The sequence below is a fragment of the Uloborus diversus genome, chromosome 4, assembly GCF_026930045.1.
Source record: "Uloborus diversus isolate 005 chromosome 4, Udiv.v.3.1, whole genome shotgun sequence".
NCBI classification, from domain to species: Eukaryota; Metazoa; Arthropoda; class Arachnida; order Araneae; family Uloboridae; genus Uloborus; species Uloborus diversus.
In genome coordinates, this window is record NC_072734.1 from 28480442 (window position 1) to 28508371 (window position 27930).

General features: G+C 34.6%; 1 protein-coding gene across 1 annotated transcript in view; it reads right to left on the minus strand.

Moving 5' to 3' along the window:
* Window positions 1-7936: 7936 nt before the first annotated feature.
* The window catches only part of LOC129220494 (6-pyruvoyl tetrahydrobiopterin synthase-like), a 33858-nt gene continuing 13864 nt past the window's right edge, over window positions 7937-27930 (minus strand). Inside the window, exons 3-6 of the mRNA XM_054854917.1 lie at window positions 21983-22005; window positions 21844-21900; window positions 20667-20737; window positions 7937-8109 (exon numbers count right to left, since the gene is read on the minus strand). Coding sequence (XP_054710892.1) covers window positions 7980-8109; window positions 20667-20737; window positions 21844-21900; window positions 21983-22005 — 281 coding nt within the window. The 3' untranslated portion in view covers window positions 7937-7979. The remainder of the gene's footprint in view (window positions 8110-20666; window positions 20738-21843; window positions 21901-21982; window positions 22006-27930) is intronic.

A 27930-nucleotide genomic window follows, 5' to 3' on the forward strand; every position in this document is an offset into this window, starting at 1 on the left:
TGCAGTAATCCATTTTCCCTGCCAAAATTTTGCAGACTGATGTCCCCCCCCCCTGGTATTTCCCTTGTATTTTTGTAAATTTCAATTACCATTTGAAGCTTGAATCAAAAATTTTCTGTGGTGGGAAGCGGGCTGGCACATCATTTTTACCTACCGGGGGAAACCTCCAAACTCCTTTTTTCTAACATCACTAAAAATCGGCTGAAATTGTATCTTTGAAACTTCAGTTCAGAAATTGGAACCTATATTTTCTTAACGTTCTCAAAGATGGCATACATTTGCGTTTTGAGACTTCTTTTCGGAAAAGTTGCCGTTGAAGGGACCCTCAAGGCAGGGCCCACCGCCCCTCCCATGTATCCTCATTGGTCTTTTCCAGAGTATCTTGAGTTTTAATCGATTTTTTAAGCAAAAGAGCTAAAATGCGGAGAGGGGGGGAGCTTTAGGAAAATGTCGGAGGGTTAATGTTCCCGTATTCTTTAAATTTAGAGGTCAAAAAGAAAGAATCCGTTCGTTCACTTAGAAAATGAACGACCGTTCTTTTGAACGGTGAGCAGTTTGGAACATTGTATTGATGCACTTGTGATAAAATCGCTTTTTTTTTCTTTTTGGAATTAATCTTTAAACTATTAATCTCAACTTTTTTTTTCTCAGTACAGTACAATGTATTCATTTCGAACCTTTTTACTTTCTGCCTTATTCCTCATTTTTCTTTAACAGTTGCAGTTCATTTGCAATTTTCCAATGTATCAGTGATGTTTTGTGCAACTTGTTTGCTCTACTTACAGAATGCTTGGACTTTCCACTTCCTGTCCCACGCACCTGCTAAAATCCTTCAAATAAATGTGAATCTAGATGTAAACAGGCGGTTTATTTTTGGCGCCAATCGCTCCAAGAGGTGCTGATTTTTTTCTTTTTTTTTTCTGAGCAATCGCGATTGCTTATTGCTTTTATTTGACTGTTTTTGGCGTCCTATCATTTTATATTCCCACCATCACCGTCGACCGGCTCTTCACGATGCTGCTCCTATAGCGAAAGCCGTCTCCAGGTAGCGTCCATGTCCTACGCACACATACACAACTACACCCATTCATGCCTGCACACAGATACATGTGTGCCTACATACACATACCCCTACACACAAACACACGCCTACATACACACACTCGTGATTGCGAAAACCATTTGAATTCAAGATGTCAAAATTCATTTTTTTTTTTTTTTACACGAATGAAAATAATGCAACAATAAGAAAGGTAAATCGTAATAGACTGTCATCTGCGCATTTCTCGCATTTTTATTGAATGGAAACATAGACTAATAATAAGAGTAGACCGAGCTTTCCCGGACTTGCTGATGAAAAAATTGGTTCATGGATACATCATGTGACTGGTTGGAGGCTTGGCGAAAACTTTGGCAGCATGGTTGCTACATGGCAACATTATCTATAGTTTGGCACTCGACATGTATTTTAAAACGTAATGTGTTTTCATTATAATTTTTTCCCCCAGGTGCAGATATTGAACTGTTTTTCTTTTAGTTATGCATTATTTTGACTAGAGACGTACCGAGTACTCGGTAACTACTCGGTACTCGGCCAATTTGCCGAGTACTCGGTACTCGGCCAAATTCTGATCAGATACTCGGCCAATACCGAGTAGTTGCAAAAAATGGAATATTGTCCTAGACAGATGCTAAAATGTATAAAAAAAGAGCAAGCATTATATTCTGCAATCATTTACAATTAAAATTTATAAGTCAAATTAAAATTTTTGAGAATAATGAAGTTTGTAATGCTTCATATCAATTATTCATATATGAATAAATCTTTATTTTAATGTCCGCAAAGTTAATAAAACTTATTTATTAAAAATTTTGCAAAAAAGGTAAGTATAGAAAATATGGAAGTTTTATATTAAAAATGAATTTTTGCTACAAACAAAAATTAGTTATAAAAAATATAAAAATACCTTTGTTTAAAAAGTAAAATTAAATAAAACAACGTTAAAAGCACAGTGCAGGAACACTGCAGACACTTCTTTTGGCGTTACAAGGAATTCCTTTTTCAATGCACAAAATGGAAGCTCGTGGATTCAAAGTCATCCGACAAAAGTATGATTTTTTGTCGAATTTCTTTACATTCTTTAGCTCACATGTTATGCACTGAAAAAGACGTTCCTTGTAACGGGGGAGGAGAGGGGCGTGGGCAAAAACACGTGCGTGCAGTGTTCCTGTACATTTGTTTTATCTGCTTTTAAAAATTATTTATGTTTGGCGGACTAGAACTATAATTGATTGGTATACAGTGAAACCCCTCCTAACGGACACCCCTCTTATGCGGACAATTTTTAATTCCTTAGTTCCAATGCAAGTAACATTATTACACCCCTGTCCTGCGGACACCTCTCTATTGAGGACAAAAAAATTGTCCTGTTAGTGTCCACACTAGAGGGATTTTACTGTAATTTGTTTTAAATTCCAACTTGTTTAATCATACCTTTAGTTTATTTATTTTTAAAAATAATGTCTTTGTAATATTTTTGACACAAAATTTTTTAAATAATGCTTAATTAAATTTCAGCAGGAATTTAGTTTTAAAAACTATTATATGGACAAGGAGGTCTATTCCAATAAGTTCAAAATTCATCACTTGTGTGTCGGTGGTTCTTCTTAAAACGTAATTGGTACTTGGTAACTCGGCCGAGTACTCGGTAACTCGGTACTCGGCCGAGTACTCGGTACTCGGCTACTCGGCCAAAGTGCTACTCGGTACGTCTCTAATTTTGACATTAGTAATTAGTTTTTGATCACAGTTTTCAGTAACTTTCATTTCATTTGGAACTGCTACGTCAGCGTTGGCGTGAACGTAATGGCGTAAACGTTTTGCGTTAACGCAAAAATGTACTAATCGGTATCTTAAATTGAAATTGTAGGTAAAAATCTTACCGTTTGCCGATTCTTTTTGGGCGCTTGCATCTTTTAATTGCTTACAGAGTTATTGAAATTGATTAAAGAAAATGCACAGTACTATCAACGAAAAACTCACTGTATTGACAAAATATTTACAACTTAGAATAACAAATTTACAAATCGGACTCCATTAAAGATCCTTCTTCCGTGTTTCATCAATTCTATTTATTTTATTTTTCTCGTTGGCGTTGATCGTCTGCTACAATCAACGCACGCTGTTGCTAGGATATCCACCAGTCACATGGTTTGGTTTATGAGCAGCAAAAGGGTTGCCATAGCTCGGTCTATTCTTATTATCAGTCTATGAATGGAAATGATCGGAAAAACTGTTACCATCTTATGTTTGTTAACAAATAAATTATTTGTAATTAATTCAAAATGCAAAGCTTTTAAAATAACTTTCAATTGGGTCGTTTCCGAAATTTAAAAGTATCTTTTTCTTAAAGAGCATGCTTCAAAACATGTGATATGACCATTTTTTAAATAATTTGTTTAAGTTTAATATTTAAAAAAAATTATTTAAATCGTTGCGCTTTCATTGTTTACACTTCTGTCGTGTAACATCACAAATGATGAAATGCCATTCACAGAACAAAATATTTAATTCGCATCTTTACTCACGCATATTGGCAACGATATGGTTGATAGCAAGCGTAGAGCGCAATATTTAATTCGCTGCTTGATTATCATAACGTGGAAACGTAGTAGAAAGATGCGCCAAATTGCATCATTTGTGACGTCATCAAGACCATGCCTTGTTTGAAAAATCGGACAATTAAAAAAATTAAAACACAACTGCTGGTAAAATAAAAATATCTTCTGGGTCTATGTTATTTTTTTACTTATTCTATCAATTTCAGTGACTAAAAGTAGTACTTTTAAATGAAGGAAACAACCCAATTTTCGCTTGATTTTGAGATAATTCATACATTGGGGTGGTCGTCAAGTTTTTGCATGTGTAATTTTGTTTTTGTTCGGAATATTGCTCCCTCTCAAGCATGGGGAGGGATCAGAATTAAAAGAAAGATATAGAAGAAGGTTTTGTGATGTCCATAACATACTAAATGACAGTGCAGGGCTACTGTTTAACCACGGATTGTATGGAAAGGCAAATTATCCGGTTTTTTTCACGTGGAAATGGAAGCATCTATTAGTTTTCAGGGATGTCAGATTTTGCAGATGTATGTTAGCCTCTAAATTAAGCAGAGGTCACATTCAAATAAGCGGAATACGCGCATAAAATTTTTATTTTTCCCCTCATTCAGATGGAGTCGCCTTAACTGGATGTTTGCCAATTCCATACAATCTGTGGTCAAACAGTACTAGTACTATCACTTGCTCCAAGACAGAGCTGAGGTTCACCTATCATTTGTACTGGTTATCTCCATTTTTTTAATTTTGCTACTTACAACACTTTGCTTCTCACTGCCTCATGTGCCCTACGGGTTCGCTAGCGCAGGGTCTCTCAATTCTCAAACGTTTTGACGTTGCTATCCCCTTTTTAGACTTAAGTATATTGGCGACTCCCCAAAGTTTTAACTCTGTCTAAACTCTTAAACAATAACTAAAAACTATATAAATGATTAAGTTTTGTCTTTCGAAACACAAGTAACTAGTGAAATAAACATTTTTTTTCTCTTGAATTATTTTATCAGGGGTGCCCGCCCTACGAGCAAGGGCACCCCCTCCCCTAAAAATTTCAATGGCGCAGTCTGCACCATGACACCCCCCCCCCCCTCAGGTGGGTACCCCTGATTTTATAATAAGAGTAGTAGACCTTACTGATTTTATAATCTTTTGCTCTCCTTCAAGTTCAATCATTGCACGCAGTGCAATAAAAGAAACAAAGATGACTCATGAAATAGACAATTTTTTTTTTCTAAATAAAAACGTAGCAATAAGATTAATTTTCTTTTAACTTTTCTTCCACATCTCGTGACCCAAAAGTGGCAACGATTTTTCACCGTCGCGAACAGCTATGTAGCTTAAAGGCTCCCTACTTGCACTGTTTCGTATGATGTTTTTCAAAGTTATAATAATGTAAAAAACGCCTGTATTGTAATAAAAAATATCATTAGTCACTTGTAGTGATTTGCAATACCCATATTTGATGGGGTAGAATACAAGTATTTTCAGTATTAGCTAGAAATAATAAGTTTTAACCTAAGTTTCCAATTTTACTAATTGGATATTTACTGTTATCTTAATATATAAAAATCTTCTGTGCAGACGTTTGTCACCATAAGGCTTTTAAACGGCTGGAACGATTTTGATCAAATATTTCGTGTGTAATTAAGTTGTGGCAAGCATGGTTTCGAAGCGCGATGGATCGAATCGGAAACGTTTTTGTTAATAAATTAATTAATTTAAATATTGGATGGTTAATATTTATTTTAACCTATTGTTGAGCGAGAACCATAGACTAATAATAAGAGTAGACCGAGCTTTCTCATTCTTACTGATAAAGAAAATTGGTTCATAGATGTATCATGTGACTAGTGGAAGGGCTTGGCGAAGACTTTGGCAGCATGGTTGCTAGATGGCAGCATTATCTATAGTTTGGCACTAGACATGTATTTTAAGACAATGTGTTTTCATTAAAAAAAACTTCCAGGTGCAGAGATTGAACTGTTTTTCTTTTAGTTATGCATTATTTTGACATTAATAATAGTTTTTGATCAGTTTTCGGTAACTTTTATTTCATTTGGAGCTGTCAGCGTTGGCGTGAACGCAATGGCGTAAACGTTTTGCGTTAACGCAAAAATGTACTAATCGGTATCTTAAATTGAAACTGTAGGTAAAAATCTTACCGTTTGCTGATTCTTCTTGGTCGCTTGCATCTTTTATTGCTTAGAGAGTTATTGAAATTGACTAAAGAAAATGCACAATGCTATCTAAACGAAAAACTCACTATATTAACAAAATATTTACAACTTAGAATAACAAATTTACAAATCGGACTCCATAAAAGATCATTCTTCCGTGTTCCATCAATTCTATTTATTTTATTTCGCGCTGGCGTTGATCGTCTGCTAGGATTAACGCCCGCTGTTGCTAGGATATCCACCAGTCACATGGTTTGGTTTATGAGCAGCAAAAGGGTTGCCATAGCTCGGTCTACTCTTATTATTAGTCTATGGCGAGAACTGAAATAAACACTTATCCCGTTGCCAAAGGACAATAAGAAAATCAGCTCTGCTTTTTGTAATGAAATTTCCTACTGTGATTATGTCAATTGAGAATAAATAAATCGTAGAGAGAGAGAGAGAGTGAAGCCTTAATTTCTTAAAAGCAACGATTTTAGGTCCCAAGATATATTTTAAAAGTAAAGTACTACTGGTAATATAAAGTAAAGTTCACGCAAAACGTGTGTTCTGTCGTCGTAGTTGAACTATGTGACCGAATTGGTGCTTTAGGTTTTCCTAACTAAATGATCAGAAAGTACAGTCCTCAGCAACATTTGTTTCTCGGCTCAAATCCATCTGAGTTTTGGCACTAATGTCAAGAATACTTTAATAATAAACTGATTAGTTTGATTATCCTTAAAGGAAAAGATGGTGGAATTTAAAGACGAAAAAAATTTTATTTTCGTCCAGATAAATTACAACAGGGTAGTTCTGTACACAAAAGATCAGTGCAGTGGAAGATATTTATCTTTGGTGGAAAGAACAAATTAGGCAATATTTGAAGTTTAAAAAGTTTTCGTTCAAAAAATCGGACCGCTAATCGGTCGGAGTTAGCTTCGCTCACTGATCCGCTGGATTACAGTAACGTGGTGGCTTGGCGACTTTGGCTTTAAACAATAAAGTTGCGTGATCATTTGTTTACATTTTAAAGCGACTGTTAATGTAATTGTATTTTTTGTTTATTTGGCGAAATATTTCGAATTGCAAAGAATTGTTTTTTGTTTTTAAAGAGTGTTTCGTCACTTTGATTGAAGAATGTGTTTATTTTACATCCGGGGGTGGGGGGGGGGGAGTGATTTTCTCTTATTCAGAGAACTGTTTCTATCTTTATCATTTTTTAAACGATATCCTTCCTATTGTTTTATTCTTTTTCATATGGAGAGGTTGCAGCGGGATTTTCCGTTTGTTCTAGATGGGTAGTTAGTTTTTTACACTTAATATTTGAGGACGCTTCTTATACTTTGAGTATGGCTGAAGGAACAAACCATCAAGTACGGGAGAAAAAAAAGTTAATAAAACAACTGCCCAGTGGGCATTAGATAAATCAAGTTGTGATGAATGTACGCATTCTGACACCAAGCAGCTTAAAACATTTTCTTTTTACTTATTTTTTTCAACAAAACGGTTCAAACACTGGATAGTTTATTGAAGTTTTTAAACTTTTCAATTAAATAAGTTTGAACAGAATAACGCCTGTCGGGTCCGCTAGTTTTAAATATAATTTTCTTTTGCAACGAGACCGGTCCAAAAATCAATCTATTGAAGTAAAAATTTGGCTTCAAAAGTACGGATTAAGAGAATATCAAATCACTTGTTATTTTTTTCACACGGAGAATCAATGACTTGTTATTCTTTTTTTTTTCCTTGGATTACTTAATGAACATACACCATTCAGTATTTTTTAGAAACAGAAAAGTGTTGAACTGCAGTTGACATATAGTAGACAGCGGATGGTTTCTGAACATACTTTGGGCCAAATAAAGACTATCTATTGTTTTCGAAGAACCAGAACAGTTTCCGATTCGTAAAACATTGAACATTACAAGTGGCCACATAGATAAACCCCGCGGACCGTAGGTTGGGCACCACTGATTTAAATCAATGTTTTTTTTAAAAATATATTTTGATTTAAATCATTGTTTGGAACAACGAACCCTGCATACAACCAAGATCAGGATATAACACCCCTAATGATTTGATTTAGTGAACTAAAGAGAAAATCAAAGAATGAATTTAAAAATAATAAATATTTTTGTTTCAAAATAAACTTAGTGTCATCAGCGTCATTTTTATTTTCATTTATTTATTTTTTTTACTATTTCTTAATTACACATATTCCCCGTGGAATGTTACAACATTTTTGTCTGTTTCGTGTATTTTAACACAATGGAGAACTCCGGATGGAAGATGATGCGATAATTCTTTCCAGATGAACACACAGAGATTTTCAGTAGTGCTGAAGGAAAAGGGAGATTAAAAAATATATATAAATAATAATAATAATAAAACTTCATAAAAACAGTAATAAAAATACTAAGTGTGCGTAAATCAATAGCTCAACTATCCGAGGTTACTAAAAAAGAAATATTTATGATAAAAACTTGTGTGTTTTCTACTCCTTTTTTGTTTTTAATCAGAAATAATAAGTGAAATTTTTCGGCCCATTTTTATTCTCAAACTAGCGGTACCCGCACGGCTTTGCCCGTAGTAGGAAATTAAAAGGTCATTTGATTCGCTTGTATATTTGCAAATAATTGATGATGAATTTCTGGCCAATTTGCTATGTTCATTTGCTCGCCCATGTTATAGTAGTTTTCTCGTCCATGTTATGATAATTTGCTCGGTAAAATGTTCTTAAAATTGGAATAAAAAAGAACCAAATCGAATTTTCGAAAAATCGCTTCGAGGTGCACACCTCATGCTAAAAAACTAATTTTGTGCCAACTTTCATGAAAATCGGCCGAACGGTCTAGGCGCTATGCGCGTCACAGACATCCAGAGATCCAGACTTTCAGGTTTACTAGTAACTAGCGGCACCCACACGGCTTTGCATGTAGTAGAAAAATTAAAAGGTCATTTGGTTCGCATGTATATTTACAAATAATGGATGATGAATTTCTCGATAATTTGCTATGTTTATTTGCTTGCGCATGGTTCGGTTCCACGTTATGATAATTTCGTAATTTACTCTTACACTTTATGATCATTTGTAGGGTAAAATATTTTTAAAATTGGAAAGAAAAAGAAAAAAATCGAATTTTTGAAAAATCGCTTCGATGTGCACGCCCCCATGCTACAAACTAATTCTGTGCCGAATTTCGTGAAAATCGCTATGCGCGTCACAAAGATCCAGACAGAAATCCAGACAGAGACACTTTCAGCTTTATTATTAGTAGAGAAGAAGAAAAAGAAGAATATATATTTTTTTAAATGGGTGCACTTTGCGATGTTACAAAGTTGGTTCTGTTGCACAGTTAGAATGAAAATAAGGTAACGTCCCAAGGTACAATATATTTGGCTGCCCCAAGATACAACATAACGTGGTTTGAAAAAAAATAAATAAAATGGCGTGATCAATCTAGATATACTGTTTGACCACGGATTGTATGGAATTGGCAAGCATCCAGTTAAGGCGACTCCATCTGAATGAGGGGAAAAATAAAAATTTTATTCGCGTATTCCGCTCATTTGAATGAGACTCTGCTTAATTTAGAGGCTAACATACATCTGCAAAATCTGACATCCCTGAAATCTAATAGATGCTTCCATTTCCGCGTGTAAACCAGATGTTTGCCTTTCCATACAATCCGTGGTTAGACAGTACTATCATTACTTTCTCATAACCAAAATATTTAAAGTACTTCTTTTTTATTTGCAACTCCGGCGCTCTGATATGCTATCTTGCGGTGATTTACAAAATTAAAGAAAAAGGTAAAACAATGCGTTCCACGTGTGTCTGCTGGTAAATATAGTGTTACAAATTCTGTAAATATTAGTTATTTTTGTGATTAATTTGTCGTAATCTAGCTAAAATTTGGCGTTCATTAAATTATCTGTCATCTAAAATTATTGTGGTAACGTAACCTGTAAATAGTTTCCTGTAATGAATATACAGCCGCTAACATTCGATTGAAGTATACGGTCCCCCTATTTTTCATTGATAAGATTCGTGAATGAATAAAAAGAAGATATAGAAATGCGTAGAACTTAGTAGGATTTTCTAGAGATTTCTTCGCTCCGTATAAAGCGCCGGGCGTCTTAGTCAATGAGTCAGTTTCGATTGAGAATTTGTACTGAGAGTGTATTAGCTCTGTTTATTGCGAGGCATTTCGCTGTGTTGTTTTTCGTATTTGGAAGTAAATACGTGTGTAACCGTTGAGTTTATGGTGTTGTGTGATATTTGCTTAAGTGCTGATGATTAATTTAGCAGTTGTTGACGATCTTTCCTGTACTTAGTGTAAATAAATTTCCTGTCTTTTTCTCAAGAACTGTGTCGTCCTTTCAAGAAAGTTGGAAGTAGCACCGGATCCGTTTTAATAGACAGTTTGTTATGAGTATTTATTAACGCATTCGATGTGTCTTAGATTGCTTTCAGCTACAGAAATTGTTTCGTCCCTTAATAGTATTCTCGAGCTTCCCAAAATAATGTTAGTTTTCATTATTTCCTTCTAAAAAGTGAGTTGATTGTTAAATGGTGAAAGCCTAAACACAAAAATCTCTAGATTAACAAACTTGGATAACGTTATACCAGGTAAAATTTTTTATTGTTTTGTGTGAATTTGTAAAAATATGGGGTATTTTTTTTAAATCTTTAATTAATTTAACCAACCATATTTTACAGCAACATTTAGTTAAAACGGACAGTATGGAAAATATTTTCTTGAATAGATTATCGTAGAACGAAATGAAAAATGTTTAACCCAGAAAGAATTTACTTTGTTGCTTACATTCTCGGCTGAAAGGTTCTCGCCAAATTTGTTTAGGGTTATAGTTTTAATATTGTGCGAGCAAAGAACCCTTGGCAAGATTTCGCATGTCAGTTAAACCATTTTTATTTTTTATCATGAGTGGAATAAAATGGTAGAAACAGTGGTTGGAAAAACTACATTTTTTTTTGTAGCGAACTACAACTACTTTGTTACAAATGTAGTTAACTACTACTACAACTACTTTTTTCAAAATGTAGCAACTACAAACTACTTTTGAAATGTAGTCGCTACTTCGCTACTTTCCAAAAAATAAGTAAATACAAAGCAAACACAATAGGTTGTTCCTCAAAAAATGAAAGTCAATTTTTCAAGTCGCATACACTCTTGTATTTTTCCTCTTGTGTCAAAACAATCGTAAAAAAAGTTTCATATAATTTGCACAACGGCAACCTGTGCCGACTTGCACCTGAAAGTGTAAAACAGTACTCGTATGCTAGGAAAAATCGAAAAAAAAAGACCTTTTTTTAGTAACTCGAAATTTCTGTTGATAAAACGTTGCCCCTGAACCCAACACCCACATGTACCACAAGAACATTTATTCAAATTAAAAAACGTTTAGATATGCCACACTTGACCTAATATTTATAATTTTATTTAAAAAATTGATTTTTTTTTTTCAGTTATCTTTCAAAAAATTACATATAAATTTAAATAGAATATCAAGTTCAAAAATTACTGGCGAATACATTTACAGATCAACAATTACAAACGAATAATAAAAAAATAATATATTTTAAATGAAAAATTTAACTCAACCTGGAAAAAATCCATATCTTAGAGTACTATGTGGGAGACTTAAAAATTGCAGGAAAACAAAAATTTCTATTTAACGCTAATTACCTACTTTTCTACTTTACTGTTTATATTTTTCAGCTTAATAATTTCGTAAAATCTTACATATCTGAAAATATGTATCAAAAACTTAATTTTTTGAAGAAAATTATAAATGTTAGGCCACGTGTTGGACATCTAAATGGCTTTTGATTTGAATAAATATTTTTGTGGTGCATATGTGGGGTATAGGAGCAACGTTTTATCAACAGAAATTTTGAGTTTCTAAAAAAACATTTTATTTTAATTTGGCCTAGCACTACACAAGTGCTGGTTCACACTTTTAGACATAATCGGCACTTGTTGCTGTTGTTCAAATTACATGATTTTTTTTTTTTTTTTTTTTTACATAAAAGGATAAAATATAAGAGAGTGTGCGACTTGAAAAATCAACTTCCGATTTTTTTTGGGGGGGGGGGGACACCCTAATACACAAACATACCGTAAGAGGATTGAACAAAAAAAGATTGATAAATTAGCTCATCAGAAGACACTAAGAAAAATGTCCATTATCATACTCTCATACATGCTGTAATGCTCGCGTTTATTGTTAGTCCTCCAGAACAGTTCAATTTCATCCTTTTCTATAACAGTTTCAGTAGCTTCTTTTTATTTGGTGAATACTGTCGAAAATTTAAGCCTCGCTAAAATATTTTTGTTTTTTAATCTTCAGTCTGTTCATATAAAATTCAAAAAAGTTTCAACTCGCGAAATCACCGATATCTTCATTTTCGCGAAAATAAGTGCTTTTTTCAATATAAATATTGGTGAAATATGAAAATTACGACGGCAAACAAACTAATGGCGTCGAACAGATAGAACGTATGGCGTCAAAATGAAATGCCTGAGGTCAGCTCGTATTTTTATGAGTCTTATTCCTCATTGCATCCGCTGATGTACTTGTGTAAAATTTGCACCAGTCATTGAATTCATTTAAACCTTGATTTGTTTCTTTATTCTTTTTTTTTTCAGTTTATTTAAAATTAGTTTCCAGAAATCGCTACAAACTACTATTTTTTTGTAGTTAACTACTCACTACACTACTTTTTTTTAAAAAGTAGTACGCTACACTACAAACTACTCAAAAATGTAGCTACTACAGTAGCGTCGCTACTTGTAGCGCGCTACTTCCAACCACTGGGTAGAAAGATTACAAAATTCGGTAAGTAAAGAGAAATAATGGTAGATCTCAATTGAAAAGAAAACTACCACCATATATCCGTAGGAATGTTGTTGATGATTTGCATGGCGTGACATAATTAAATCATAACGCAAAAATGAGAAAAATACGAAACATAAAAATTTAAAATTAACCGATTCGGCAATTTGAGAAAAATAACTCGGCTACAAATGCAAAACAATTCGCAACTCTAGCGCTCGAATACGCTACCTTGCGGTGATTTACAAAACTGCCGAAAAAACTAAAACATTGTGCCACATTGCGTTCCACGTGTGTCTGTTGACGTAAACACAGGCAGTTTCTTCTGAGTATTTATCAACGCAATCGATGTGTCTTAGTTTCCTTTCAGGTACAGAAATTAATTCGTCCCTTAGTATTATTCTCGAGCTTCTCAAAATAATGTTAGTTTTCCTTATTTCCATTTCAAATATGAGTTGATTGAGAAATGGTGAAAGCCACAAGAAAACTCTGGATTAACAAACTTGGATAAAATTTTATTGTTTTGTGTGAATTTGTGAGAATATGGGGTTTTTTTGAGCAATCACGATTGCTTATTGTTCTCATTTGACTGTTTTCGGCGTTACGATGATTTTATTTTCCCGACAGCACCCTCTGCAGCACCACCGTCGACCGGCTCCTCACGATACTGCTCCTCTTGCGAAAACCGTGTCCAGGTTGTGTCCATATCCTACACACACACGCATACATACACATACCTACACACACACACACACCTACACATACACACACTCATGCCTGCACACAGACACAAACACACGTGTCTACATACACACACGAACACGCACACGCGCATACACAACACTCACACACATGCATACATACACTCACACACACGCACCCACACACATGTGCCTATACAAACACACACACATGCGCCTACACAAACAGACACGCACATTCATACACACACACGCTCGTGATTGCGAAAAACATAATATGAATTCAAGATGCCAAAAATTCAAATTAATATAATTTTTTTATTTATTTTAATCTTAAATTAATTTAACTAACCATATTTTACAGCAGCATTTAAATGGAATAGACAGTATGCAAAATATTTTCTTGAATATATTATAGTAGAACGAAATGAAAAATGTTTAACCGAGAAAGAATTTACTTTATTGAGCAATCACGATTGCTTATTGCTTTCATTTAACTCTTTTTGGCGTCCTATCATTTTATTTTCCCACCGCCACCCTCCGCACCATCACCGTCGATCGGCTCCAGTGTTGCCAGATTGGGGGAAATTTCCCCATTTTGGGGAAATCTGGTGCTCTCTGGGGAAATATTGGGGAAATGGGTTTTGAGGGGAACTCTTTGGGGAAAAATATTTTCCTTGGGGAAAACATGGGGGAAAAAAACCCTCGGGAAAAAAAGATTTTTTTTTCGTATTTAAATTCGCGTCAAGAAGTAGTGAGAACATTGTATCAAACAGCGTTGGGTTAGCTTTGCTCAACTTTATGGAATTCGCATTTCGCATTATGTGGAACATTATGCTATGGAATTCGCATTAATGTTCTGCGTGAGTAACTAGTTGATACGTGAAACAGGTAAAAATAAGTGTGATGAAGAGTGTTCTTGGATAAATATATACAAAAATCATAGTTTAAATATACATACAGAAGCAGAGTAGTAAATGCGAGTAGAAAAAAAAAATATTTGGTTATTTCTTATCTCCTAGTCAGGCGCTTGTATTTATGACTAGTGGCACTCGTACGGCTTTGCCCGTAGTAGAAAATTAAAAGGTCTTTTGGTCCCCCTGTATATTTACAAATAATGCATGATGAATTTCTCGAAAATTGACTTGCTCACGTTACGATTCCACGTTATGATAACTTGGTAATTTACTCGTCCATCTTATGATAATTTTGCTTGGGAAAATATTCTTAAAATTGGAATAGAAAAAGAACAAAATCAAATTTAAAAAAAAAATCGCTTAAAGGTGCACACCCCCATACTACAAACTAATGCTTTGCCAAATTTCACGAAAATCAGCCGAACGGTCTTGTCACTATATGCGCGTTAGAGATCCTGACAGACAGAAAGAGATCCGGACAGAGAGACTTTCGGCTTTATTATTAGTAAAGATAAAGAAAGGTAAAGATAAAGAAGACAAAAAAAAAAAAAAGCGAAAATGTGAAGAAAAAAAAAAGTTGGGGAATTTTATAAGAAAATTTGGCTATTTGGGGGAAAAATATTTTTTTCAAGAGACAAAAATATTAGAGGAAGTCTATTCATTTTATGAAAATATTAGTGGAAAAATAATTTTTGCATTTGGGGAATTTTGGTAGAAAACATCGCTTTTTGGGGAAAAGTTGGAAGGGAATTGGGGAAATCTGGATTTGACCATCTGGCAACACTGCTTCTTACTCAGTACGCCAGAATTTTGAACTCGAATATCTCCTTGAATATTGTTCGCAAACGATTCAAATTTTATGTGTTGGGATTATTTTTCAACGGGGAGTATTACCCTAAACATAATGGAGTCGTTTCCTAAATTTTAAAAGTATTTTTTTCATAAAGAGCATGCTTAAAAACATAGAATCTGACCATTTTTAAAATAATTTCATTAAGTTTAGTATTTTTAAAAAATTACTTAAATCGGTGCTCTTTCATCGTTTAGCGCTTCTGCCGATGACATCACAAATGATGAAATGCCATTCACTGTTGCCATTCACGGTCCAAAATATTTAATTCGCATCTTTACTCACGTGTATTGGCAACGATATGGTTGATAGCACGCGTAGAGCGCAATTTTAATTCGCTTCTTGATTATTATAACGTGGAAATGCGGTAAAGATGCGCCATAGTGCATCATTTGCGACGTCATAAAGACCATGCCTTGTTTGAAGAATCGGTCATTTAAAAAAAATAATTAAAAAATAACTTGGGAAAATGAAAGCATTTTCTGGGTCTATGCTCTTTTTTTTTTTTTTTTGCTTATTCTATCAATTTCAGTGACTAAAAGTACTACTTTTGACTGAAGGAAACAACCCCATCATAAGGACTAGAGGCCATGCAAAAAGTTAATTTCATACTTTCCCACTATTTTTTCTTTTTTTTTTTCACTTCAAACTTTTAATTTCTTAAGTCTTATTATGACCATTTTTACTTTCTTCTATATCTAATATATAGAAGAAAGTATTGGATTCGTGCGAATTTTCGAATTTCGAATTTTGACGGATTCGAACGTTTTGAGGTGTGCTGAGTCCATTTCGACCATTTTTGGAAAATGTCTGTCTGTCTCTGTGTGTGTGTGTGTGTATGTGTGTGTGTATGTGTGTGTGTATGTATGTATGTGTGTGTGTGTGTGTATGTATGTGTGTCACGTCTGTGTGTGACCAGTTTTTTGTGGCCGCTCTACAACAAAAACTATCGCATGAAATCGAACGAAATTTAGTACACATATGTGCCCCTATGTGAACTTGTGCCCATTAGTTTTTGGCGCGAATTCCTCCAAGGGGGGTGGAGCAATGGGACGTTTTTCGAGTTACGCGTGCTTGCTATTCCTCAGGAAGTAACTGGCGGAATCAAACAAAATTTGGTCCATATGTTGGTATTAACAGGAACAGGTGCTGATTCAATTTTGGTGTCAATAACTCAAACGGGGGTTGAGCTATAGAACGTTTTTTGTCGTCAATTGTGACTGCTGTATCTCAAGAAATAATGAACGGAATGAAAGAAAAATTTATCGGCAAGTAACCCTTAGTGGGTATAAGAACTGATTTTATTTTTGTGTCAACAGCTAAAAAGGAGGTAGCGCAATCACCCGTTCTTTTTTTCCATTTTGAGTACCCTATCTCAAGAAGTAATGCTACGTTCTGGTTGAAATTTGGAATATATGTGAATCCATATGTAAACAGGCTTTGGTTCGATTTTGACGCCGATCGCTCCAAGAGGTGTTGATTTTCTTTTTTTTTTGCGAATGAAAATATTTTTATTAATGCAACAATAAGAAAGATAAATCGTAATAGATTGTCGTCTGCGTATTTCTCGTGATTTTAATTGTATGGAAATGATAGGAAATATTATCTCAATGATTTAAAATTTTTAACTGTTGCCATCTTATGTTTGTTAATAAATAAAATATTTGTAATTAATTCAAGTTAAGCTTTTAAAGTAACTTTCAATTTTCGCTCTTTGTTTTGTTTTTACAATAATTCAGACATTGGGATGGTCGTCAAGTTTTTGCATGTGTAATTTTGTTTTTGTTAGGAATATTGCTTCCTCGTCAAGCATGGGGAGGGATCAGAAAAAGGAAAAATATAGAAGAAAGTTTCGTGATGGCCACAACATACTAGTTGCAATTGGAAAAATATGTATCTAGGACTAACGGCTGTGAAAATAGAAGTTTTGCAGGTTATAAGGTGAGACGCTGTATATGTAGGTAATGATAAATATTACTGCTCGAAAAACTAATAATACGAACCAAAAAAGTTCTGCCGGCTTTAGATGAAGCAAAATGCAAAAGTGGCTAATGGGTACATTTAATTGTATAAAGCTGCGATATTTTTCGACAGACTACATATTACAAGACTTCGTAGATTAATAAATTTAGTGGTTTTGATGTTTGAATCGGATAATAGTAGTCCAGTCAATAGATACATTTTACCTTGCAAAAAATGGGGTCAAAGATTTTATTTTTTTAATTTGTACATATTGGTGCCGACATGGAAAAACCAAGTTATCCAACACGAAAGACCCCGGGAGAACTTTTGGGGGCCGAAAAACCACAAAAATTTATGACTTTTTTTGTTTTTTCCAAAATATCTCCGAAATGGTTCAACTTAGAAAAAAGTTTTAAATGTAAAGTTTAAAGAACATAAAATTTCCTACAACTTTTGCATTTACAACTTTTTTGTAGCACAAATAACAAGCTTGCTATAGCTCTTTGAAAATAGGCAGTTTTCCTCCACTCCGAAAAAAAAAAGCTTTCGCACCGAAAGCAAGGCGTCATAACTATTAGAACTTGAATAGAAACTTTAGTTTCAAAGAATTTATTGACAGTTAGAGTAGTTTGAGTTTCTTGCCCCCCCCCCCCTGGACACAGAGTAGCAATTCTGGCTGACAAATTAGTTCCCACTAGACTCCAAAAACAAACGATGTATTATGAAACTGAAATACATATATACACATTCATTTAAAGCACATACGACGATGCAATAATAAAAAAAAAAAAAAAAAAACCCTTTCCCACTGCTCACGAACTAACTTTTCTGATCTGACAAAGGTAGTCTTCATCAGACTCCAATAACAGATGATATATTGCTGTTTGTAACTGGATTACACAATATATACGTTCATTTGAGGGATATAATTCGTACATTCTAGTCTAATTATTGCAAACAGAGATGCGATTTTTAAATATTAATGTGAAGGAATGAATATTAGGCAGCTAATAAGCAAATAATCAACACAGTCATGCATCCTATGCTCTGATACAATAATAATAATAATAAACCCTCCCCCACCGCTCACGAACTAATATTTCTAGTTTGACAGAGGTAGTCTTCAGTCAGACTCCAAAAATATATGATTTATATTGCAGTTTGTAATTGAATTACATAATCTTCTCATTCATTTAAAGCACATAATTCGTATCATCTATTCTATTACAATCGAAAATGCAATATTCGAATATAAATGTGAATGAATAAATATTAGGGTGATAATAAGCAAACAATAAATATAATAATGCGTAAATAAAGGTACAATAGTAATACGTAATGAAAACTTCGAAAAAATTCTGCAGAAACTGACTTTTTGAGGCATGAAAAACCCAAAAGAATTAACTTTCAAAATGAAAATCAAGATGTAGAAGCTTAATACAGATTAATTACAGACAGAATAATACAGATCTAAATTACAGAGAGATTCTTTCGACCTTAAAGCAAATAGAGAAAGGACAACAGAATACGCTGTGTATCTTTTTCGAAGCCGTTTTGAAGGTCCAGGTTCTCCCGGTTCAGAATCTGTAGGGGGTAGAAAGAAGCTGTGGTCCTTTAATTGTTCATCTCCTTGTTGCAGTAATTCCAAAAGCTCCTGGAACAAATCATCTTCTTCAGCAGTCTCATCCAAAGATGAAATTTCTGCAACATTTTCACAATTTGTGCCACTGCAGTGTTTGCACGTGCTGGAGCATTTTAAACCTGCCTTGTGACAAGAACAGGCTCCAGTACAATTTTTCTTGCAGGTACAAGGCACAATCTTCAAAAGATTCTGAGTAACTGAATCTCTTTTCGTGTCAACATGCATTAGACCTTGCTTTCTGCGTTCCCAACCCCATTTCTCTGGTTCAATTATGTTGCCCAACCAACTTTGAATTTGGTGGTAGAACCAATATGAGTGATAACGTCCAGCATCCTCCCCCCCTCCCCGCACATTGGAGGTAGCCCTGCAAGATTTATCTTAGCCCTGTATACTAGTTTCATAAAAAGATTAAATTGCAAAGTATCCAAAGATAGGTTCAAATACTTTACGTCACCTGTGTATAATATTTGTAAAAGGTTTTCTCCAGCTGCAACTAAGGCATCATGATGACAGATTGGGTTCATAAATACTTCAATAGCTTCCTTAATTTCAGGAGTTTTTTTTTTTTTTTTTTTGACTATTTTGTACAACTTAATTTTGCCTCAGCCAAAGATTGCCGAAATCGTATCACACCCACTAAACGCATGGATGAAAATGAAAAGAATATTGCTGGGGTCAAACTTAAAAGATATAGTGGGAAAAAAAATAAATCACAAGCATTCCCTCTTCCAGGTTTTAAAAAGAACAAGTTGCTGAAAGGCTGTCCTAAAGCTGTCATCAGCACCAACAGATCTATATCCTCTCGCCCACTATAACAACCTTTTCAATTTCTTTTGCCTTTGAGGGGAGTAAGTAAGTCGGCATCATCTTGAGTCTGCCTGACTTCAATGCCACTCTTCGAAATATGTCTCAAGAAGTTGAATAAGACAATTCTTGTTGTTATAATTTGCCAGTAATCTTTCTTGAGGAATTTAGTTAACATGTAAGGTTCAACCATTACTTCAAGGGAAGAGATTGATTGCTCATTGATATAGCATTTGTGACAGGCAGTGTGAATTGTCACTTCTTTTAAGAATTTCAAAAAACGCTGATGTTCTTCATTTTGCCGTTTTGCACTGCATCTTTAAAGATTTTCTATTCCCTTCTCCTTCAATCTTTATTTCGCATTAATGGAAACTGATTTCGCAAATAATAATTATAACAATTAAAAAAAAACACCTTGGTCAGGCTTAATCATTTCTAGGGAAAAAAATTATAATACAGAACACACAAATTGATAAAACATACTCTCGCTCAAACCCTGAAGTGACCAACATGAGTAGCTATTGAGTCGATTCATCTCATTTGGAGAAAAAAAGGGGGGGGGGGATGGAATGGGAGTGTTTTGTTTAAGTTAAAGGGAACGGAGGCATTTACCCTCAACTGTGAAAGACAAATGATTTTCAAGGTCAGACTGCCGGCGTTTCTCCTTTTTTCCTCCGTTATCCGATGCGCTTTCACGCACTTCGCTGGGGGGTTCAGAAAAAGTGTGACTTTCAAGAAGCTGTAACTCGCTTGCTTTTCATGCTACAAAAATGTTGTAATGACAAAAGTTGAAGGAAATTTAATTCCCTTTAACACTTGCATTGGAAGTTTTTTTGTAATTTTAACCATTTTTGAGATATTTTGAAAATACTACAAAAAGTCACAAATTTTTGGGGGTTTTCGGCCCCCAAAACTTCTCCCGAGGTCTTTCGTGTTGGATAACTTGGTTTTTTCATATTGGCACTAGTATACACAAATTTAAAAAATAAAATCTTTGACCCCATTTTTTGTAAGGTAAGCCCGTTTTTTTCTACCTATTGACTGGACTATAGGTTGAATTTATGGAAATAAAATAACTTAGTTCGATGAAATGTTCAGGAATGAAGTATGCAAAATTCAGTCAAGGAAATAGTTTTTTTTTTCCTTTTTTTTCCGTACCTCACTGTATCTTTGAAGAATGGAACATCTTGATCTAAGTTCTTATGATCCAGAACATCTAATATTGTATCCTACAAAAAAAGAAGAAGAAAAAGTTGAAACAGTTGAACTCATCTAATGTAGATAACAGATTTAAGCTTTAGAGCAGATGTACTGAATAGAGTAGACCGGGGCACGTTTACGCGGATTTTTTTCAATGAATTTTCTAATTTTCATGTTTTAACGTAAGAAATTTTAGACATTGCGGTTTTATGAAGCAGTTAATGGAGTCACAATTGGTATATTCAGTTGTTGCTCAGTTTGTGTTTTCAACCGTTAAAAAAATATTTTTGAGTCCAAGTCGGTTGCGTAAACTTGCCCCGGACACGGGGCACGTTTACGCATACTTATTTTGACAGCTAACGTTGTTCTGTTAGTGTTTCGAACATAACGTCTTACAATCGTTAAAATAAAGCAAATTTGTTACAGACTGAATAGTGTACGAAGTAAAAGCTGAATGGGCATGAAGACAGTACTAAATGATTGTAACCTATAAGATACGAATCCGTAACTCAATTAAAAAAATAACATTTTTAAAAAAATACCAAGCACTTTTCATAATGCACTCAAAAGGACAAAAAAACCGTCAGGGCACGTTTGGAAGTAAGACACCGTAAGAACGTGGGGAAAGGTGCTTCGACGTCAACGCGTAAACTTGCCCCGTCGCCAAGTTTGGATTTATTTTTAACGTGAAAAAAAAGAAAAATAATAATAACATCATTTCAGTTCATACAAGTACAATTCTCAAAAAAAAAAAAAAAAAAAAAAAAGGATAAAATTCTGCTAATATTTATGTATTTGTTCTTTCTTAACTAAGTATTATTTTTATTCACAATAAGCTTCAAAACGTTCAACATAAAACTCACTCAATTTGGTGAAAAACAGATTATTATTTCTGCATGCTATACCGAAGCTAGACTAATGCTCAAAAACTTATGCGAACATGTGCTAGAGCGAGACCCACGGCTAGAGAGCAGCATGAATCTGTTATGACTCTTGGCTCTCTATTTATAATTCGTTTTGAAAAAAGGCACTGTGTAAACGTGCCCCATGCGTAAACGTGCCCCAGTCTACCCTACTGTTGATTTCTTCTTTATTATTTAACTTGAAGAAAAAAAAAAACTCTTATTTTTAATACCTGCATAATTTTCTTTAAATCAGAAATATTCATTACCATTCCAGTGCATTTGTCAACCTAAAATAAACAAGAGTTATTAATTTTTTCTTAAATTATTTAATCTTTTAGTTTAACCTAAAAACAGTTTTATTCAGCTTACCTTTCCTTTAACAGTTACCTCAACTGAAAGTAAAATGGAAAGAAAAAAACGTTAATTGAATTTAAAGAAACTTCCAAACAGCTTCAGTAACTATAATACAAATAAACACAATCATATACAAATTTAGAGTGAAAGCATTGTATGGTACTTGACCGTTAAAGGTGATTTGTCGACGGTTTACTTTCTACATTGGTGACAATAGAAAAATTGCTTAAAGCGATTGGTGATTGATATCTGCAAGTATATCGCAACCATAGAATTTAAAAATTAAAGTTGTTGACCGTCACTAACTACGGAATTTTAAGTTTGCAATGGGGTGGTTTCCTTCAGTCAAAAGTACTACTTTTATTCACTGAAATTGATAGAATGAGTAAAAAAAAAAAAAAAAATAATACATGGACCCAGAAAATACTTTAATTTTCCCAAGAGTTATTTTTTAATACTTTTTTTAATGTCCGATTTTGAAAACAAGGCGTGGTGTTTATGACGTTACAAATAATGCAATTTGGCGCATCTTTCTACCACGTTTCCACGTTATGATAATCAAGAAGCAAATTAAATATTGCGCACTACGCTTGCTATCAACCATATCGTTGCCTTTCGAGTAAAAGATGCCATATACTTGCCATATACTACCTATCGTGAGTAAAGATGCGAATTAAATATTTTGCTCTGTGAATGGCAACACTCAATGGCATTTCATCATTTGTGATGTCACACGACAGAAGCGTAAATAATGAAAGCGCACCGATTTAAGTAATTTTTTAAAAGTATTAAACTTAAACAAATTATTTAAAAAATGGTCAGATCCTATGTTTTTAAGCATGCTCTTTCAGAAAAAAATCTTTTAAAATTTTGGAAACGACCCCATTGCGATAAAAAAAGATTCAAATTGCAAAAATAAAAATTGTACCAAGTGAAGTATCTCCCCCCCCCCCCCCCCCCACCAACGGAGAAGTACCCGTTTTATTTTAATTAATGTGTTAGTGTTAGTATTAGAAACAAAACACAAAAACTGTTAAATTTCGTTTTTTAAATTCTTTTGGTCATTTAAAATCTCACCATTTTTATGGCAAACCCAAGTTTAACTTGAAAGAGTCTCAGTTCAGATTTGACTTGATTTTGAATCACGAAGGGAGCCGCTGGCCCTAATTCCAGCAAGAAGAACCATACTTATGGTTAGAATTCTATGTTTTATGTGTTAATAAATGTTTGTTACGTTGATTGATAGTTGACATTTTTTAAGACTTGAGACTACAATTTTGATTTAAGAAGAATTTGAAACCTGCAAATATTGGAGCATCTGATTGCTACAACTCACTAAAAGATCAATATCAGCGGTCGCCACTCGCAAAGCCATCGATAGTGAAAGTCATCTTTAATTTTCTCTACAGAAAGGTAGGGAAACAACAATCGACATGTTCAGTAAGTTACCGCCCTATAGCCAGGGCTAAGGCAGAAATACCTGAAATACACCGCCAGCTCAGTCATTTCCAGCCGAGGACTGCAGTTTCGTGCTTATTAGCACTCATCAGCCCGGCATAGGAAAGTGACTGAGCTGGAGATGGAAAACCTCTTAAGGAAGCCAAGAGTGCCAAACAAACTGGTAGCTAATATAGAATTAGCGCAAACCAGACGAGTGACCGAAACCGAAACCAAACCGAGTGAACCGAACCATTGTTTACGCCACACCAAGTGAAACGATACCTCTGGGGGTGCTAGTACTAGGTAGCTATTAGCTCCTGGACTAGTTCAAAATTCTCACTAACTGTTCGATCCGGTGATGGTGCTGCCATCTATCGGTATATAAAATAATGGAGGCAAGGCACTTAGTATGCAGTCCTCGACATAAATACAGTTGAAGTCAGTTGTGACTCTAGAATAGAATAGAATAGAAGTCGCAATAAATGGTGGAACAAGGATGATGTGTGGTCAGTTGTCTTATTTTATTCATTATATCGCATAAATTTCATCACATCGCAGAAATATGAACAACCCCGCATCTACCAGCACCTTTCCGCATAAAAATACAGTCCGCTATCGCAGCTATCGAACAAATTGGTCCGTCTTCGCAGCAGAACATTGATTATTTGCATCGCATTACAGAACTTCAAAACAGTTGTTCTCAGTAGAAAATGGCGAAAATAACTGCCTTAAACCGCCAAAAGGGCGCACTAGAAACGCAAGTAACTAAATTAGGACTATTCTTCGAGGACAAAGAATGGACATTTTCAAAAATTGAACTGGATATTAAACTTAAAGCCTTGAAAAGAATTCAAGAAAGTGCTTCAGAACTGCGTTCTCAGTATTATCAGCTAATTGAAAAAGATGAAGATTTGCCTCCAATTGAAAAGGATCTCGATGAATTAGAATCGAAAACAGAAGAATTAGAGGTAAGAATTTATACATTTCTTTCAACGCATGAAGAAAATAATTCTACCAATGAAAGTAAAAACAATGCATTAGTTAGATTACCGGAACTTTCGATTTCAAAGTTCGCAGGTAAAATTGAAGAATGGAACAATTTTAAAATGCAATTCAATAGTATAATTAATAGTAACAACCAATTATCAGATGTACACAAACTTCAATATTTACAATCTTGCTTAGTCGGTGAAGCAAAACATTTAATGTCAGCAGAAGACACTTACGACTCATTATTTAAAGCTTTAGAAGAAAGATATGAAAACGAAAGAATAATTGTAGAAACACACGTAAATTCTATTCTTAAGTATTCTAAAATTCAGCAACAATCTACTAAAGAACTTAGACATCTAATTGACACTATTAATAAAAATATTCGTGCCCTTAAAGTTCTCAAATATGAGAGAAATCATTTAAGTGATATTTTATTGATAAATATCATCTTAGAAAAACTAGACATAGAATCTCGCAAGCAATTTGAGCTAAACGCAAGCTCCAAAGAAGTTCCGAAATTGGAAGAACTTCTATCATTTTTAGAAAAAAGGTGTCAAGTTTTGGACAATGTATCGAGGAATGTTTATCATAAAACCTCAAAAAATGCGTCAGAACAAAAATTTAACCCAAAATCGTTAATGATAAATAGTGATAAAAATTTGTGCATTTTATGTTCATCTCCCGATCATGCAATATTTAAATGTAAGCAGTTTTTACAGTTTAATGTTCAAGAAAGATGGAACACAGTAAAGAGACATAATTTATGTACTAACTGTCTAAGCTATCAGCATCAACTTAATTCATGTAAATCCAAACATTTCTGTTTTACTTGTGGGAAAAGGCATAACAGCTTATTGCACAAAGTCAGAGAGACTACGAAACCCACACCCCCTCTCCAGTCTTTGGATACAATTGAAAAATTGCAGTTCCCAGACAATGCCCCTGACAATGGTTCTCCCGCTGTCTAAGACGTTAGGACTTTCGCTGGCTATACTCCCTCAGCAGAGCGAAATGTGATTTTGTCAACTGCACTTGTTTCAGTTTTAGATGCTTCTGGAAATCCAGTTATTGAACGTGCTCTCCTAGATTGTGGTTCCCAAAGCAGCTTCACCACAGCTGCATTCGCTGATTTATTGAATTTAAGGAAAGAAAGGTTTCACGCGTCCGTTTCGGGCATCAATGGTAGTTCAGTGAAACTATTTTCAAAAATAAAAGCAGTAATTTCGAATGAAAATCGCACTTTTAATAGAAAATTAGATTTATTAATTCTTTCAAGAATTACTGATGTCATCCCATCCTATGTCATAAGTACAAAAAATATGACATTGCCTTCAGGTGTAATCCTAGCAGACCCGGGTTTTGGCACTCCAAATAAAATTGATTTATTGATTGGCGCAGAGTTGTTTTGGGAAATCATAAAAACTGGACAATTTCGAACCCCTTCACCGGATTTAAGATTTCAAGAGACAGTTTTTGGCTATATAGCTACTGGAACAAGTACAAGCGCATCCGAATTTAAATTTTGTGGTTTTGTTAAAGGTTTGGACTCTCTTGAACAAAGTATTCAGAAATTTTGGGACATTGAAAACGTGGAAGACGATAAACGCATCATTAGCGATGAAGCGAAATTTTGCGAAGAATATTTTACGTCAACGTATAATCGAGATAATGACGGTAGATTCATTGTATCTATGCCTCTTAAAGAAGAATCTTCCTGCTTAGGAGATTCCAGAGCAAATGCAGAACGAAGACTTGAAAGCCTTTGGAAGCAATTGAAAAACAAACCAACAATGATGCAATTATATCAAAACTTCATGCAAGAATACGAAGATCTAAATCACATGGAAGTTATCTCAGATGAAGATATCAAAGAAAAATCTTATTATCTGCCGCATCACGGAGTATATAAACCAGAAAATCAGACAACTCCATTACGTGTCGTCTTCAACGCATCGGCCGCAACAACTTCTGGAAAATCCCTTAACGATATTTTATTGAAAGGTGACGTCCGAGAAGATATTTTTGACATAATGGTCAGATTTCGCAAACATAAGTACGCATTCATAGCCGATATTAAGAAGATGTACAGGCAAATTGGAATTCATCCATCTCAGCAAAATCTCCAAAGAATTTTGTGGAAAAAGACGGCAGAAGACCCTGTTCTCACATTTAAGTTAAAGACTGTAACATACGGGACATCAAGTGCCCCTTATTTAGCTATTAGAACACTTCAACAACTTGCATATGATGAAGCATCAAAATTTCCTCTTGCGTCTGCTGTAACTCTAAGTGATTTCTATATGGATGATGTGGTATCAGGAGCCTCAAACATTAAGGAATTTGAAGAGGTCCAAAAACAACTTTTGGAAATGTTTAAAACCAGTGACATGTTTTTTCATAAATGGAGCTCAAATGTCAGCAATTCCATTTTTAATTCGGCTGGAGAAAATCATAGTTTTGACGAGAAATCGGAAAATGAGAAAAAAGCTTTAGGGATAAATTGGAACCCAACAGAAGACAAATTTTCCTTCAAGGTTTCCTTGAAACCCAGGATAAGTTACACCAAACGAGACGTTCTATCTGACATTGCAAAATTGTATGATCCTCTTGGCTTAATTGGCCCCATAATATGCAAGGCAAAAATCTTTATGCAAAGACTGTGGCTACTGAGACTAAAATGGGAAGACAAGTTACCAGATTCAATCGCAACCGAATGGCGTAATTTTGTGATATCCTTAAAGGAGATAGAAAATATTAAAGTGCAGCGTTACCTAGAAAATGAAGACGGTGACACATTAAAATTACACGGTTTCGCAGATGCTTCAGAAGCTGCTTACGGAGCAACTATTTATCTTCAGAGCATTTCTGAATCTCATGAAGTGTCCTCGCATCTAATATGTAGCAAATCTCGGGTAGCTCCACTGAAGAAAATGTCAATTGCCCGTTTAGAACTCTCCGCTTGTCACCTACTCGCAGAATTAACACAAAAAACCTTAAAATCTTTGAAAATGAATATCAAGGAAGTCATCTTGTGGTCAGATTCCACCATTGCACTTGCGTGGATCAAAACTCCTTCGCATCAATTAAAGACCTACGTTGGCAACAGAGTTTCTACCATTCAACAACTTACTGAAGCCTACCAATGGAAACATGTAGCATCCGAACAGAACCCTTCAGACTTGATCTCACGCGGAGCAAGCAGCTCTCAACTCTCATCTTTGTGGTTTAAGGGTCCAGAATTTCTACAACAAGACATGTCGGAAGAGAAAATGACAGAAACCTCTACAAATTATCTAGACTCTAACACCTATGAAATTGAACTCAAAAAGAACATTTGTTTGACATTAACGAAAGACACTTCGTTTATTGAGACAGTCCTAAATATTTCTAACAGTTTTTCTAAAATTATTCGCACATTATGTTTTATTTTCAGATTTGCCAAGGGCCGAAGCAGCTCTAAGGGTCAGATAAGTATCCAAGAGTTGGAGCAGTCCACTAAATTCTTGATTAAATGTGTTCAAGAAGTGGAA